The sequence below is a fragment of the Pogoniulus pusillus genome, chromosome 10 (assembly GCF_015220805.1).
Source record: "Pogoniulus pusillus isolate bPogPus1 chromosome 10, bPogPus1.pri, whole genome shotgun sequence".
Lineage (NCBI taxonomy): Eukaryota > Metazoa > Chordata > Aves > Piciformes > Lybiidae > Pogoniulus > Pogoniulus pusillus.
Window position 1 is genome coordinate 3421380 of NC_087273.1, and position 16386 is coordinate 3437765.

General features: G+C 45.3%; 1 protein-coding gene across 1 annotated transcript in view; it reads left to right on the forward strand.

Annotated features, from left to right (window-relative positions):
• The window catches only part of MGAT4D (MGAT4 family member D), a 62054-nt gene that overhangs the window by 34138 nt on the left and 11530 nt on the right, over positions 1-16386 (forward strand). The window contains exons 6-11 of the mRNA XM_064149520.1: positions 4029-4190; positions 7125-7265; positions 11151-11284; positions 12529-12575; positions 13403-13516; positions 15592-15667. Of these exons, the coding sequence (XP_064005590.1) occupies positions 4029-4190; positions 7125-7265; positions 11151-11284; positions 12529-12575; positions 13403-13516; positions 15592-15667 (674 nt within the window). The remainder of the gene's footprint in view (positions 1-4028; positions 4191-7124; positions 7266-11150; positions 11285-12528; positions 12576-13402; positions 13517-15591; positions 15668-16386) is intronic.

The following is a 16386-nucleotide window of genomic DNA, read 5'->3' on the forward strand; positions in this document are numbered from 1 at the left end:
GGTATACAAAACCAGGAAAGGAAAAGGAAGTAGGTAGCAAATTTACTTGACTTTTTGCCCCACTTGAAAAAGAGTAAAGGAGAAGGCAAGAGTGCATTGTGAACTCATTCCAGATTTCCATGATGTTTCTTCAGAGGAAGGACTATTCCTCAATGAAAGGAAGCTTTGGTGTCTTGGTTGAGTAACAGTTTTTAAGTCACAGTAATGAGGAAAATCAGATCATCAGGCAGGGACGCCCTATCCTAGATCAGGCTGCACACAGCCTCAGCCAGCCTGGCCTTAAACTCCTCCAGGGCTGGGGCCTTAACCACCTCCCTGGGCAACCCATTCCAGCCTCTCACCACTCTCTTGGTGAAGAGCTTCCTCCTCACATCCAGGCTGACTCTCCCCACCTCCAGCTTTGCTCCATTCCCCCCAGTCCTGTCACTCCCTGACAGCCTAAAAAGTCCCTCCCCAGATTTTTTGTAGGCTCCCTTCAGATCCTGGAAGGCCACAAGAAGGTCACCTGGGAGCCCCCTCTGCTCCAGCCTGCACAGCCCCAACTCTTTCAGTCTGTGCTCACAGCAGAGCTGCTGCAGCCTCTGAGCATCCTCCTGGCCCTGCTCTGGACACACTCCAGCATCTCCACATCCTCTTGTCCCAGGGGCTCCAGAGCTGGATGCAGTACTCCAGGTGGGGTCTCAGCAGAGCAGAGGAGGAGAATCACCTCCCTGGCCCTGCAGGCCACACTGCTCCTGCTGCAGCCCAGGTTCTGCTTGGCTTTCTGGGCTGCAAGTGCACACTGCTGGGTCATGTTGAGCTTCTCCTCCAGCAGCACCCCCAAGTCCCTCTCCTCAGGGCTGCTCTCCAGCCACTCCCTGCCCAGCCTGGATTTGTGCTTGGCATTGCCTCCCCCCATATGCAGGACCCTGCACTTGATCTTGTTGAACCTCACAAGGACTTAAGCATGTCAATATATATGTGTTGAGTCAAACACTGTGAAATTAGGATTTCTTTAGTTATTCCTTTGAGGTGAAGTGAGTAAGAGAAACTGTTCCCACTCACTTGTATTCACAGAAATACACTTAAGGTTTATCAAAACAGCACATTGCATTTTGCATCAGTTCACAAAACTTCTCACCAGGAGGAAGGGGCACAAAGTGTTAAAAAGGTACTGCTGAAATTCTTCTGCCCAAACAACTCATGGCATGTGTCTTTTATTTCCTATAATCTGCTTAGGATGTGTTGCATGGCTTGGGCTGGCCAACCTCTGCTCCTGCTGTGCACCCAAGCGCAGCTCTCGGGAGATGCTATCTTTTGTTGTGGAGTTCTCTGCAGGTTTCCTGTCCAGACCCAGCTGGCACACTCTGGCTCAAAGCTTCAATTAACTCACGGCAAATTGACAGATGTGATAAGGAGTCTTGAATTACACTGTTGTCATTTCAGCCAATGCAGCCTGTCTAGGTTTATGAACTTGCAGAAGCCAGTTTTCCTGCCTTCTTGAGGCTGTCTTTCCCCACCATTATCCCCAGCTGTCCCAGATGGCTGGTAGGCTATGCCTGCCCTCATTGCCTTCATAGAATCAAGCAGGTTGGAAGAGACATCCAAGCTCAGCCAGTCCAGCCTAGCACCCAGCCCTGTCTGGTCAACCAGACCATGGCACTAAGTGCCCCATCCAGGCTTTGCTTCAACACCTCCAGGAACAGCAACTCCACCACCTCCCTGGGCAGCCCATTCCAGTGGCAGATGTCTCTGTCTGTATTTCATGTGTATGTTTCCTTCCAGTGGACCTGACAGCATACAGAGAGGGTTTTGCACACCCAGAGTTTGCCCCAGCATGCAGGATGTGGCCAAAACACAGTGTGGTGAGGGAAGGTTTTCTTCAGGCATCTGATTGCTTGCTCAGTTTCTGTGCATAGTTCTGCATTTAAGTACTAGAATCAACATCCAATAACCTCATGTGGGACTTAAGCCTTAGTTTTTGCTGATCCTAAGTTTTATATCAAAATTCATATCCAAGACTTACAAAAGCTGTGTAGTTTTACAGGCTTCTAATGTGTAGTTTACTGAACTTAGAGTCTGCTGCTCCTTGCAGTTACTTCAGGCAGAATAGTGGCTGCCTTGTGCTCAAAAGTAGAGGAACTGAGTCATAAGTTCTATAAAGATTCAGGTACAAAATAAGACTCATTACTGTTGGTTTTTGTAGAGGAAGGGATAAGGAACATTTCAGACCTCTCTTTGTTTGCTGGGCACTGTCTCATCACAACCTGTACTTAAGCAAGTGTAAACAGATGACCTTCACACTTTCCTAGTGTTGCACACTGGGTCTCACAGAACACCATTTTAGCTGGGCATTTAATTAAACATGTGTACAAATGAGTGATTGTTGTTACATCAGGCAGAACAGTAAAAGTATTTCACATACTAAGCAGGATGAGGCAATAACTCTCTCTGGGAGTGAATGGGTGCTTTTTATTTACCTGATAAAGGCCATATTCAAATCAGAATTTTCCACTGCTCTTAAGAACCTGTGCCCTGTTACTACCATTACTGTGGTAGAACCAATTATGGGCAAACACCCTGCAATATCCATTCAGTTTATATATATTTTCCACTTACCTTAATATATATTATCACTTGTCCTACACATTGACATTCAGACTGAATGTTCTAAGGTGATTTTTTTGTTGCAGTCTGATTTAGGATAAGGCTTGGATCTAAAATGAGGATTGTTTGTCAGCATTTAAGAAAATATCATTGGAACTGAGGTTGTATTTGATTTGAAACAAGTTTTCAGGTAAAAGGGTGACAAAGGTGGTGAGGGCCTTGGAGCACAGCCCTGTGAGGAGAGGCTGAGGGAGCTGGGGGTGTGCAGCCTGCAGCAGAGGAGGCTCAGGGCAGAGCTCATTGCTGTCTGCAGCTGCCTGAAGGGAGGCTGTAGCCAGGTGGGGTTGGGCTCTTCTGCCAGGCAACCAGCAAGAGAATGGGGATGCAGTCTGAAGTTGTGTCAGGGGAGGTCTAGGCTGGATGTTAGGAGGAAGTTGTTGTCAGAGAGAGTGATTGGCATTGGAATGGGCTGCCCAGGGAGGTGGTGGAGTCGCTGTCCCTGGAGGTGTTGAAGCCAAGCCTGTCTGGGGCACTTAGTGCCATGGTCTGGTTCATTGGATTGGGTTGGGAGGCACCTCCAGAGGTCATCAAGTCCAACTCCCCTGCCAACAGGATCATCTGGGACAGGCCACACAGGAATGCATTCAGAAGGGTTTTGGAAATCTCCAGAGAAGGAGACTCCATAACCTCTCTGAGGAGCTTGTTTCAGTGCTGCCTTGAAGAAATAGATAAAGCTGATTCCAAATGGCAGCTTCTTTAAGCACACTCAGTGATGGCTGTGTCTTGGCCTTTCATTTGCCAGCACCATGGATGATATTTTGGTAGGCTCCCCTTGAAGTAAGCAGAACAGAATTACAATTACTGGATGCCTACCAAAATACCAACCTGATGGTGACACTGGTAGTTTTGAGTCACTCTGACACTGGATAGCTGAAAGAATTGTGAGGAGAAGGGAGTACAAGGTTGTTATTCACCTGCAATTTCTCCACTGAATGCTTCTGTAACACAGTTACAGGAGGCCACAGTACTGAGGCAGGGGTTGGTTTGGTTTAGCAAAACCTTATGCAGTTGCAGCACTGGAAATCGTAGAATCAACCAGTTTGGAAGACATCTCCAAGCCCATCCAGTCCAACCTAGCACCCAGCCCTATCCAATCAACTAGATTATAGCACTAAGTGCCCCATCCAGGCTTTGCTTGAACACCTCCAGGGACAGCAACTCCACCACCTAAACTCTGCTCCTTAAACTCTTCCTTTAATACTCTTCCTTTAATACACTTCCACACTTCATTGTTGCATGACTAAACTTTGAGCAGCCACTTTTAATATTGTTTATACCCATCTGGTCACCTCTTCTTCCAGACTGTTTCCTATTCTTAAGCCTTCTCTTTTATTCCCTCATATAATTCACCTCTTTGAAAAACTATTATATTCTCATTGCAGGAAATGACTTTGACATGTACCAAAACCACTTTCTGGAACTTCAGCAAAGACTCTTGTATGCTGAAAAGGAATATAAAAAAAGATCACATGAGCTGAGTGGTGCCCTAGATGAAATTAAATGGATGCTTGAAAAAAGAACACCCTTGACAGTAAATCATGCAGGTTTGTATGTGTAAAAACGTTCTGTGCTGACAGTTCAAAGTCAGCTCTTTGCACAACTGAGAAAGTGTTTGGAGGAGGCAGCCACTGAAGCAGGAGTTAAAGAACCTTTCTATTTCTTCAGGGCAAAAGACATACACATTGTAGGTAAAAAGTAGAGTATAAGGAAAAAAATGTATATAAAAAGATACAGAAAAGAGATATAGATACATAAAAGGTATAGAAAAAGATACAGAAAAGAAATATAGATAGATAAAAGGTATAGAAAAAGATATAGAAATAAGATATAGATATATAAATGGTATAGAAAAAGATACAGAAAAGATATGTAGATATATAAAAGGTATAGAAAAAGATATAAGATATAGATATATAAATGGTATAGAAAAAGATATAGAAATAAGATATAGATATATAAATGGTATAGAAAAAGATACAGAAAAGAGGTATAGATATATAAAAGGTATAGAAAAAGAGATAGAAATAAGATATAGATATATAAATGATATAGAAAAAGATACAGAAAAGATATGTAGATATATAAAAGGTATAGAAAAAGATATAGAAAAGAGATATAGATATATAAAAGGTATAGAAAAAGACACAGAAAAGAGATATGGATATATAAAAGGTATAGAAAAAGACACAGAAAAGAGATATGGATATATAAAAGGTATAGAAAAAGATACAGAAAAGAGGTATAGATATATAAAAGGTATAGAAAAAGATATAGAAATAAGATATAGATATATAAAAGGTATAGAAAAAGATATAGATATATGAAAGACATAGAAAAAGTATAGAAAAATAAAGATAAGAGTTCAGAGGGTGGTGATCCATGGTGGCAGGTCCAGCTGGAGAGCTGTAACCAGTGGTGTCCCCCAGGGATCAGTGCTGGGGCCAGTCCTGTTCAACGTCTTCGTCAATGACATTGATGAGGGGACAGACAGACAGAGTCTGCTCAGCAAGTTTGCTGATGGCACCAAGCTGGGAGGCTTGGCTGATTCAGCTGAAGGCTGTGTGGGCATCCAGAGAGAGCTGGACAGACAGAACTGGGGACAGAGGGACCAGATGAGGTTCAACAAGGACAAGTGCAGAGTCCTGCACCTGGGGAGGAATAATGAACTGCACCAGTCCAGGCTGGGAGGTGATCTGCTGGAGAGCAGCCCTGTGGAGAGGGACCTGGGGGTGCTGGTGGATACCAAGATAGCCATGGCACAGCAATGTGCCCTTGTGGCCAAGAAGACCAAGGGGATCTTGGGGGTGTATTAGGAGGAGTGTGTCCAGCAGATCAAGGGAGGTTCTCCTTCCCCTCTACTTTGCCCTGCTGAGACCTCATCTTGAGTACTGCCTTCAGTTTTGGGCTCCCCAGATGAAGAGGGACAGGGATCTGCTGGAGAGGGTCCAGCAGAGGGCTATGGGGATGATTAGGAGACTGGAGGACATGGCTTATGAGGAGAGGCTGAGGGATCTGGGGCTGCTTAGTCTGGAGAAGACTGAGAGGGGATTTGATATTTGATTATTCACTTCAACGTGAATAATTCTCATTAATTCATCTTTATTTTAAACTAGTAAAAAAATAAATATTGCAAAAGTCTACAGTAGTTAATAAATATTAACTACTGCAGACTTTTGTTTCTCAGTTTCTAAAGGCCTGGATCTGCTTTTGCCTTTTGCCATAGGGTTTTTTATAACCTGAGAAATCAAGCTGTGGCAGAGAAGGTCTAGGCTGGATGTTAGGAGGAAGTTGTTGGCAGAGAGACTGATTGGCATTGGAATGGGCTGCCCAGGGAGGTGGTGGAGTTGCTGTGCCTGGAGGTGTTGAAGAAAGCCTGGATGGGGCACTTAGTGCCATGGTCTGGTTGATTGTCTAGGGCTGGGTGCTAGGTTGGAGTGGCTGAGCTTGGAGGTCTCTTCCATTCTATGATTCTGTGTTTGAGCCCTGAAAACCACCTTGTGTCACATTGAAGCTTAATTAAGAAAGTGATTAATGAGGATCTGTGTTTCTTTTAATTTCAGTGGTTTCTTGCCAGCTGTGCAAAAGTCCTCACCATTTTTGTTCTCCCTCCAGCTTTTAATAGTAGCTGCTTATTGTGTTTTGAGATGGCTGAGTCCTGCAGCTGTTCAGGCAGAGGGGAAATGCAGGTGGCATTCCCAGGACAGTCAGGTTTGGAGCTCTGTGGCATTGCCTGGGGGAAGGGTGTTGTAGTGGGTGGTTCTCCATTTATTGCCACAGGAAGGTAATATAGAATCATAAAAGCAGTCAAGGTTGAAAGGGACCACAAAGATCATCCAGTTCCAACCCCCCTGCCATGGGCAGGGACACCTCACACTAGATCAGGCTGTCTGCAGCCTCATCCAGCTTGGCCTTAAAACACTTCCACGGATGAGGCTTCCACCACCTCCTTGAGCAAACCCATTCCAGGCTCTCACCACCCTCATAGTGAAGAAATTCTTCCTAACATCCAGTCTGAATCTACCCATTTCTAGTGTTGTTCCATTCCCTCCAGTCCTATCACTACCTGACAGCCTAAAAAGATTTTTTGTAGACCCCTTAAGATACTGAAAGGCCACAGTAAGGTCACCTCAGAGCCTTCTCCTCACCAACTCCACCAGTCTTTCCTCACAGGAGAGGTTATCCAGCCATCTTATCATCCTTGTGGCTCTTCTTTGTACAAGCTCCAGCACATCCATGTCCCTCTTGTAAAAAGGCCTCCAGAACTGGACACAGCTGAACTTCATGAGGTTGGCTTGGTCCCAGCTCTGCAGCCTGTCCAGGTATATAGGGCATAAAATCACTCCTGAAAAGTAGTTCTGATAGAATTATTCTGTGTGTGGTTAACTGCTAGATTCTAGTTGAGGGAAGCAGCTGCAGTAAGAGGCTTCACTGCTGCCTCTGTCATTTATGTGTCTGTTTGGGTTTGTTGTCTCTTTAAGATGATGTGAAGTGGAAAGAGTTAAACCTCACTAGGAAACTGCCTGTGCATCTTACAAATATGTACTACTATCTACCTCACCTTCAAGAGCATGAAGATGGCATTTCCCCAAATGTTATTTTGGGGCAACAGAGAACTGGAGGTAGGAACTAAAATTTGTCTCATCTTTTCTGTCCATTTATAGTTAATGTTAAGTTCTCCAAGACTGGAGTGGGTTTTCTTCCTAATCTTTATAATGTTGTCACACAGAATAAATTTCAGTGGGATGGCAGAAGCATTTTCCCACACTTACCTCATTTAAAGTCTACAACTCCCTGAAGGGAGACTGGAGCCAGGTGGGGTTGGGCTCTTCTGCCAGACGACCAGCAACAGAAGGCGGCAACAGAGTCTGAAGTTGTGGCAGGGGAGGTCTAGGCAGGATGTTGGGAGGAGGTTGTTGGCAGAGAGAGTGATTGGCATTGGAATGGGCTGCCCAGGGAGGTGGTGGAGTCACTGTCCCTGGAGGTGTTGAAGCCAAGCCTGGATGAGGCACTTAGTGCCATGGTCTGGTTGATTGGCCAGGGCTGGGTGCTAGGTTGGCCTGGCTGAGCTTGGAGGTCTCTTCCAACCTGCTTGATTCTATGGTTCTATGAAAGTCTTTACCCCAAAGTATTCTGGTAAAGCTTTCCAAGTATCAACCAAAACCAGTCATAACTGAAACTCAATATTATTGGGGGGGGTTAGGTTTATATTCTTATGGCTGAGATGCAGTAGCTGACATTTTCTCACACAAAATCAGTATGAATGAGGAAGCCAAAGAGAATTTGTAATGCACTCAGTTTGCTGGCTTGAAGCAAATGGAAATGTCATGTGATCATTTAAAGGGTGTTAATAAATCTTCAGTGTAACTTTTTCATCCATATGAGGATGGCTTGAGGCCCAATCCCTGGAGATGCTCAAGGTGAAGCTCCACAGGGCTCTGGGCAATCTGATCTAGTTGGGGATGTCCCTGCTGACTGCAAGCTGGGCTGGTCTAGATGACCTTTGAAGGTCCCTTCCAGCCCAGCCCATTCTATGAAATCAGCTGACACCTGCACAAATCACAATGAATTGCAGTGGACTGTGGTACAAATGATGAAGTTTATTCATCTTCTGTCCTGTGATAGGTAAAACATTCAAAAGCTCAAAGCACACAAAGGATATAGGTAATCATTTTGTTGGGTTTGAAATTTTGGCTTTGCTTGAGGGTGCTTTAATATAAAGAAACATTGGCAGTACTTTTAGCTGTAGAAACCAACTTGGCCATGCCCAAGATAATGGGTAACTTTCTGCAGCTTTCTCAGTAATTGGTGTAGTTGTAGCACTGTGATCTAGTGCTGTAGTTGCTCGCTACAGCTGCCTGAGAGGAGGTTGTAGCCAGGTGGGGTTGGGCTCTTCTCCCAGGCAAGCAACAATAGAACAAGGGGACACAGTCTCAAGTTGTGCTGGGGCAGAGAGAGTGATTGGCATTGGAATGGGCTGCCCAGGGAGGTGGTGGAGTCACCATCCCTGAAGGTGTTGAAGAAAAGCCTGGCTGGGGCACTTAGTGCCATGGTCTGGTTGATTGGCTAGGGCTGGATGATAGATTGTACTGGCTGAGCCTGGAGGTCTCTTCCAACCTGCTTGATTCTGTGTGCCCATAGATCAGTGTCAATCACAGATCAGTGTGAGCCTGCAAAAGGCCAGAGGTTGTCAGCCAAACGACAGCCAAAAAACCCTCAGAAAACCAGATGCATTCACTAGGAAGGAAAAAAACAGATCCATTCACTAGCAACCAAAAACCCTCAGGAAACCAGATACAAGCAAGGGGAAAAAAAACCCAACAAAGGAAAATCCCAAGGCAAACACAGGAAATGAAGGATTAGGTAATAAAAGAATGCTCCATGTTTAATTTTCGTTTCTTTGTACATGAAAATCACAATAGCAAGACTGCAGTTGCACAAGCACAGGTTGACCTTCAGCATATGTAACCAAACAAACCCCCAATGGTTTTGCAGGTTGTGTGCTGGGAAGGAACACTGCAGCTTTGTCAGCTGACACTGGCACATGCTGGGTCAAGTCCCTAACTGCGCCTACTCCTTTCCTTCAAAATCTGCTGCTTCCTTACCATCATCAGGAGGTTTTGGTGAATAGGAATCATCTGCAAGGACGAACAATTCCACAGGTTTACTGAGCTGTAGTAGCTCACTGATTTAGGTAGTGTCCACAGCAATGAGAAAGGAAATGTCCTGCTTAGAATCTAATCATGTAATGCAGCACAAATTTGCCAGGGACAGTTTCAGTTCCTTTCTTCTTAATAGAAGTACCATCCAAGTTCCTTTCTTCTTCTTACTGCTCACATCAAAGCCATTGATTCATGTCAGTTAAACTGCTGAGAGAGAATTTTGAGTTGGGCTGCTTTTGGAGATACACAGAGCTGTGGGAGCCTGCTCACTAAAGCAGGGTTGGTTTAACTCTTACTACTCAGCTCTGCACAGCAAGTGCAAGCACTTACTTTCACAGAATCACAGAATTAATCAGGTTGGAAAAGACTTTCAAGATCATCAAGTCCAGCCTATTACCCAACACCATCTAATCAACTAAACCATGGCACCAAGTGCCACACCTAGGCTCTTTTTAAACACTTCCAGGGATGGTGACTCCACCACCTCCCTGGGCAGTCTTTCTGTGAAGACATCCTAACATCCATCTTAAACCTCTTCTGGTGCAGCTTGAGTCTGTCCTCTTGTCTGTCACTGGTTGCCATATTTGTGTATGTGCTTTACAATACTCCCAGTGGAAAGGATAAGAAACCTTTTATAAGGGTTGTAAAATCTTCTAGCTTTTTCAAATCCTAGAATGTTTGAGGTTGGAAGGGACCTCAAAGATCATCCAGCTCCAACCTCCCTGCCATAGGTAGGGACACCTCCCACTTGAACAAGTTGCTCAAGGCCTCATCCAACCTGGCCTCGAACACCTCCAGGGAGGTTGTGGAGCACAGAATCACCCAATGTGATCTTTGCTCCCTGGACAACCTGTGCCAGTGTCTCACCACCCTACTGCAAAGAACCCTTTCCTAACAGCTAGTCTGAATCTCCTCTCTGCCACTTTAAACCCATTCCTCCTCATCCTATCACTGGAAGGCCACTATAAGGTCTCCTCAAAACCACCTTCTCTCCAGGCTGCAGAGCCCCAACTCCTGTAGCCTGTCCTCATAGCAGAGCTGCTGCAGCCCTCTGAACATCTTTGTGGCCTCCTCTGGACTCACTCAAACAGTTCCATGTCCTTCTTATGTTGGGGGCTCCAGAACTGCACACAGTATTTCGGTTACATTCCTCATTTGTTCCATCAAATGTTTCCCCAATGCATGGCATGATTAGCAGCTACCTCTGAAAATCAGATTAACTTCCCAATACCTGGCTTGGAGTAGAGGAACTCTCTTGAGCATCCTGGTTGATCCTACTCCTCTAGCTCCACTGGCTTCTCAATACATTGTCTTTAATTTCTGTTGGATTTACTGGAATCAGGTTTAAGCAAAGTTTCTTTCTTTACTGTCTGTGTTTTGCATTAGTATAGACTGAGGTATTCCTTTTCAGGTTCTTATCAAATATGAGACCTGGCTTTTTGATCTATCTCTGCAGGAAACAGATCATACTGAACATGTATCCTATTGCTAAAGGCATTCATTCTGGCAGAATGATATGAGCTGTTGAAGCTCTACTGTCTTGAGTGTAATAAGAGAAGTCCTACCCACTACTCACTTTTGAAAGTCAGTATCAGATACCAGAGGTAGTAATATCTCCAAGTGCTCAAGTGCTGACAAAATGTAAACCTGGTGCTTGTAGCACAGGCAGAAGTGTCTTGAACTTGAACTTAGCTGCAGGTATCTTCTTCCACTGCTGTCACAGTGCTGTAGGGCTATGGACTGGCACCAAGTCTTATGGTCTCATCAAATCAAGATGAAAATGTGATTTTAGTTCCCTTTTAGCTGACTTAAAATGACCTGGCATCTGGACTTCTTTCTTTGCAGTCTCACTGGTGATGGGTATTCCTACTGTGAAAAGGCAGAAGGAGCATTACCTGATCAAGACCCTGCACTCCCTTCTGTACGATCTCTCTGAGAAGCAACAGAGTGACTGCTTGATAATCATCCTTGTAGCAGAGGTAAGTTAGCATGTAAAAGTGCAGCATGCTGGTAAAAAAGTGATCTGGAGTTTTATGAGAGGCTGCAAAGTAAAGACAGCTGTGTCTGTGGGAGGGATTTGGCCTGGGTCAGGAACAGTGTGGCCAGTAGTAGAAGGGAGGTTATTCTACCCCTGTGCTTAGCACCGGTCAGGCCACACCTTGAGTGTGTTCAGTTCTGTGCTCCTCAATTCAGGAGAGATGTTGAGGTGCTGTTTACTTTCCAAACATAGAATCATACCATAAAGCAGGTTGGAAGAGACCTCCAAGCTCAGCCAGTCCAACCTAGCACCCAGCCCTGGCCAAGCAACCAGACCATGGCACTAAGTGCCCCAGCCAGGCTTGGCTTCAACACCTCCAGGGACGGTGACTCCACCACCTCCCTGGGCAGCCCATTCCAATGCCAATCACTCTCTCTGGAACAACTTCCTCCTAACATCCAGCCTAGACCTCCCCTGACACAACTTCAGACTCTGTCCCCTTCTTCTGTTGCTGCTTGCCTGGCAGAAGAGCCCAACCCCACCTGGCTACAGCCTCCCTTCAGGTAGCTGCAGACAGCAATGAGCTCTGCCCTGAGCCTCCTCTTCTGCAGGCTGCACACCCCCAGCTCCCTCAGCCTCTCCTCACAGGGCTGTGCTCCAGGCCCCTCCCCAGCCTTGCTGCCCTTCTCTGGACACCTTCCAGCACCTCAACATCTCTCTTCAATTGAGGAGCCCAGAACTGGACACACTACTCAAGGTACTCAAAGTAGGTTGATTGTGCTGACGTGAGGGGTGATAAGAACCCCTTACTTATGAGAGAAGGGCAGATGTGTTTGCTGATCATGACTCCACACCTTCCTTTTTCCCATAAAGCTTCAGATGACCAAGTGAAATGTTTGCATTGTGGGTTAAGTCAGAGTAATTTACTGACTGAAAGTGAGTTGCAGCCCTCTGAGCATCTTGGTGGCCTCCTCTGGACTGGCTCCAACACTTCCATGTCCTTCTTGTGTTGGGGGCTCCAGAACTGCACACAGGCCTGCAGGTGGGGTCTGAGGAGAGCAGAGCAAAGGGACAGAATCTCCTCTCTTGCCTTGCTCGCCACTCTGAATGTAGAATGCTGCTATAACACAGTGCTCTTATTTGGAGGGAATTGCAGAACAAACATGAAGTGTTTGCCTATAAATGCTCCCTGCAAAATGTTACTTAACAGATGACTTGAAATGAAATTCCCTATCTTTTCTTTAGGTGGATGCAGAATATGTTAAGAGTGTTGCAGAAAGTGTTAAAAGCAGGTAAGTCCCATGGAGTTAAACGCTCAACAGAGCGTAGAATGCATTTTGAGCTTCTGTGGAAGGAACTAGAGCGTTTCAGGAAGAAATTACAGCTCTACCATAATGAACTTTGAGGAAATAAGGCAATGGTGCCCTGTGAGGAGAGGCTGAGGGAGCTGGGGGTGTGCAGCCTGCAGCAGAGGAGGCTCAGGGCAGAGCTTATTGCTGTCTGCAACTCCCTGAAGGGAGGCTGTAGCCAGGTGGGGTTGGGCTCTTCTGCCAGGCAAGCAGCAACAGAAGGAGGGGACAGAGTGTCAAGTTGTCAGGAGAGGTCTAGGCTGGATGTTAGGAGGAAGTTGTTGTCAGAGGGAGTGATTGGCATTGGAATGGGCTGCCCAGGGAGGTGGTGGAGTTGCTGTTCCTGGAGGTGTTGAAGCCAAGCCTGGATGAGGCACTTAATGCCATGGTCTGGTTGCTTGGCCAGGGCTGGGTGCTAGGTTGGACTGGATGAGCTTGGAGGTCTCTTCCAACCTGCTTGATTTTATGATTCTTAATATATGTGTCATAACACACTGAAGGAAAATCTATCAATGAATTTTTCTCTTCTTATTTCAGAAATATGCTTTAACTTATTTCAGAAATATGCTTTAAGGTCTCAGCTTAGGCCTCTGATAAATGTTTACTTCCCCATGGAATTAATGATGCAGTTCAGAGCACCTGAGGGTACTTGTATTATGTCCCCACTGACTTCAGGGCCTGCAGTGTGTTCTGCATTCAGGTGTCTTTGTTTCCTTATTGGCCTCTTTTTCATGGAAGTGAGTGGGGTCTAACTGAACTTCTCTTCACAGCTTCCCCAGAGAAGTCCAGTCTGGGATCCTAGAGGTTATATCTCCTCCTGCTTCTTATTATCCAGACCTTTCCAACCTGAAGAAGACATTTGGGGATTCAGAGGACAGAGTAAGGTAAGACAGCATTATAAAAGCTAAGAACTTTTATTCATAAGAGTTGAAAATTTTGCAAGAGGCAACTGTTTGAGCTGAGAAATGGGTTTGTGTTTCAGAACTAATGGACATCAAGTACACTTAAAAAAATCCCCACCACCCTATTACATTGCAAGGAGATCTTGGGTGAAGCTCTGCTGCACACCAGCTTCAGGGAGAGAGCCAAGGCTTCTCCTTTGGGTTTTGACTTGAAGCACCCTGCTGGTTTTAAACCAGCTGGCCAAGAGATGATCTGATCATAAAGGGGAACAATAGGAAAATCTTGAGTGTGACAAATGAGGGAGAAGCTCTGTAAACCAACGAAGGAAATCTCATGTGGCCCCTTAGCTAACTAATAACAGCTACTGTAGGTTTAGCTAATGACCTGTCTTCTGGTGGTCAGGGATTTGTTTTATACTACTGTTAATAATATCTCCTAACTGGTCATTCCATTGGCACATGTGCCCCAGTTCACTGAGACAGAAACTAGAGCATAACAGAATTGGTTTCTTGGAGAAAAGTAGTTTTCTTTCCATCAACAGCAACTCATTTATCAGAAGCTGTCCCAGCAATGCAGCAAGAAAGGTGCAGATTGAGAATTTAAGTTGGAGGGAATCAGCAAGGTGAGGCATCATAGAATCAGCCAGGTTGGGAGAGACTTCCCAAGCTCATCCAGTCCAACCTAGCACCCAGCCCTATCCAGTCAACCAGACCATGGCACTAAGTGCCCCAGCCAGGCTTTGCTTCAACACCTCCAGGCACAGCAACTCCACCACCTCCCTGGGCAGCCCATTCCAATGCCAATCGCTCTCTCTGCCAACAACTTCCTCCTAACATCCAGCCTAGACCTCCCCTGATACAACCTGAGACTATGTCCCCTTGTTCTGTTGCTGGTTGTATGAATATGTAAAACGATGTCTGCATGATTATTTGGGTTATAGGTAAACCTTATAAACCTCATAAACCTTAGACTGAAAGAGTTGGGGCTGTTCAGGCTGGAGAAGAGGAGGCTCCAAAGTGGCCTTCTTGTGGCCTTTCAGTATCTTAAGGGGGGCTACAAAAAGGCTGGGAGAGACTTTTTAAGCTCTCAGAGAGTGCCAGGACTAGAGGCAATAGAGCAAAGCTGGAGTGGGGACATTCAGCCTGGACATGAGGAGGAAGTTGTTGAGCATGAGAGCGGTGAGACGCTGGAATGGGTTGCCCAGGGAGGTGGTTGAGGCTCCATGGCTGGAGGTGTTTCAGGCCAGGCTGGATGAGGCTGTGTGCAGCCTGCTCTAGGGTAGGGTGTCCCTGCCCATGGCAGGGTGGTTGGAACTGGCTGATCCTTGTGGTCCATTCCAACCCTGCCTGATTCTATGATTCTAAATGTGGCACAGATGCTCAGCAGACAAAAGGGCAAGGAAAGGGTTGTCTGTTGAGCAGATGAGCTTCACTGGACAATGAAGTATTATTTTTCTAATCAAAACCACATTTCCATACTTACACCTACGTTTCAGGTATGGTTAGATTTGAATTAGACTCACTTTGCTGTTAATTAAATATTGATAACTTCCTTTCCAGTCTTTTAGCATCAATTGTCAAACCTCAGCTTCATCCTCTGGTAAAATGAGAGACTGGACTTTGTAGAGGGGGAAAAAACCTGTGTTTACACTTAAACCTGATCATGAAGCTTATCAGCCTGTTTTCTGTGCTGCTCATCAGTAAAAGCAGCTAACTGTTGTTCTTTAACTAATTACTTTGTGTTGATCTCTGCTGTTCCTAACAAGAGTAGAATCTGGAAGGCATTGGAGATGAATATATTTGTAGGCTGCATTGATAGAGGTCAATTATTTATTTTGCTAAGCTAATGGTAACTTTCATAGGGATGCCAAAGTAGTTTTAAATGCATGCAGTGATGACAGAGGCATTTTTATTCCTGTTTGTTGTATTCATGTACTCAACCTTTCTGTTTTACTGTAGAAAAAAACACTTGCAGAGCATACAGAATGCTTTTAGTATCAAAAGAACTCTTGCAACACCCCTGAAAAGCTTACCAGAATTTGCTGCTTTATGTTTAGGTGGAGAACTAAACAGAATTTGGATTATAGCTTTCTGATGCTGTATGCCCAACCTAAGGGAACATTTTATTTACAGGTATGTTCATCTTATCATTAAGGAGCTGCAATACCTCTGTGCTGGTTATTATTGGCTTTGATGATTTTATTTTAGAGGCCTCAATAAAACCAGCAGCAACTCCTCTGGAGGTGTTTAAGGCCAGGCTGGATGAGGCTCTGGCCTGCCTGATCTAGGGTAGGGTGTCCCTGCCCATGGCAGGAGGTTTGGAACTGGCTGATCTTTGTGGTCCTTTCCAATCCTGACTGATTCTGTGATCACTTTCAGTGTGTTTTCCCCTGTGCTCTTCACAAGCATCCACGTGTTTCTGTGCTTAAGTACATCTTGCTGCCAGCTATTATTTGGTTAAGTCCATCTGTACCTTCCTGTCATTTGTGAGGTTGAATAACAAGGTAACTGAAGCATGAAACCCTTATTTGATTAAGTTAAGGAAGTCAGGGTTTAATGTGTTTTCCCCTTGCTACAGCAAGACAGAGCAGCCATGGTAGATCCAGGTGATGGTTCAGTTCACAGTGAGCAAAAAGCCCTTACAGACAGGGAGGCACAGCAGTAGAATGATACTGCAGGCTGGTACAGATCCTATGTTCTCCAGAAGATTTTGACTATTAGACTTTTAAGGTCATCCCTTCAGGCTCAGGTTTAGCCATCATTGTAGATCTGTGCTCATTTCCACTCCATCAGGGTGATAGCAGGAAGGCTGGAAAGGGACTTTTTGTAAGGGTGTCTAGCAACAGGACAAG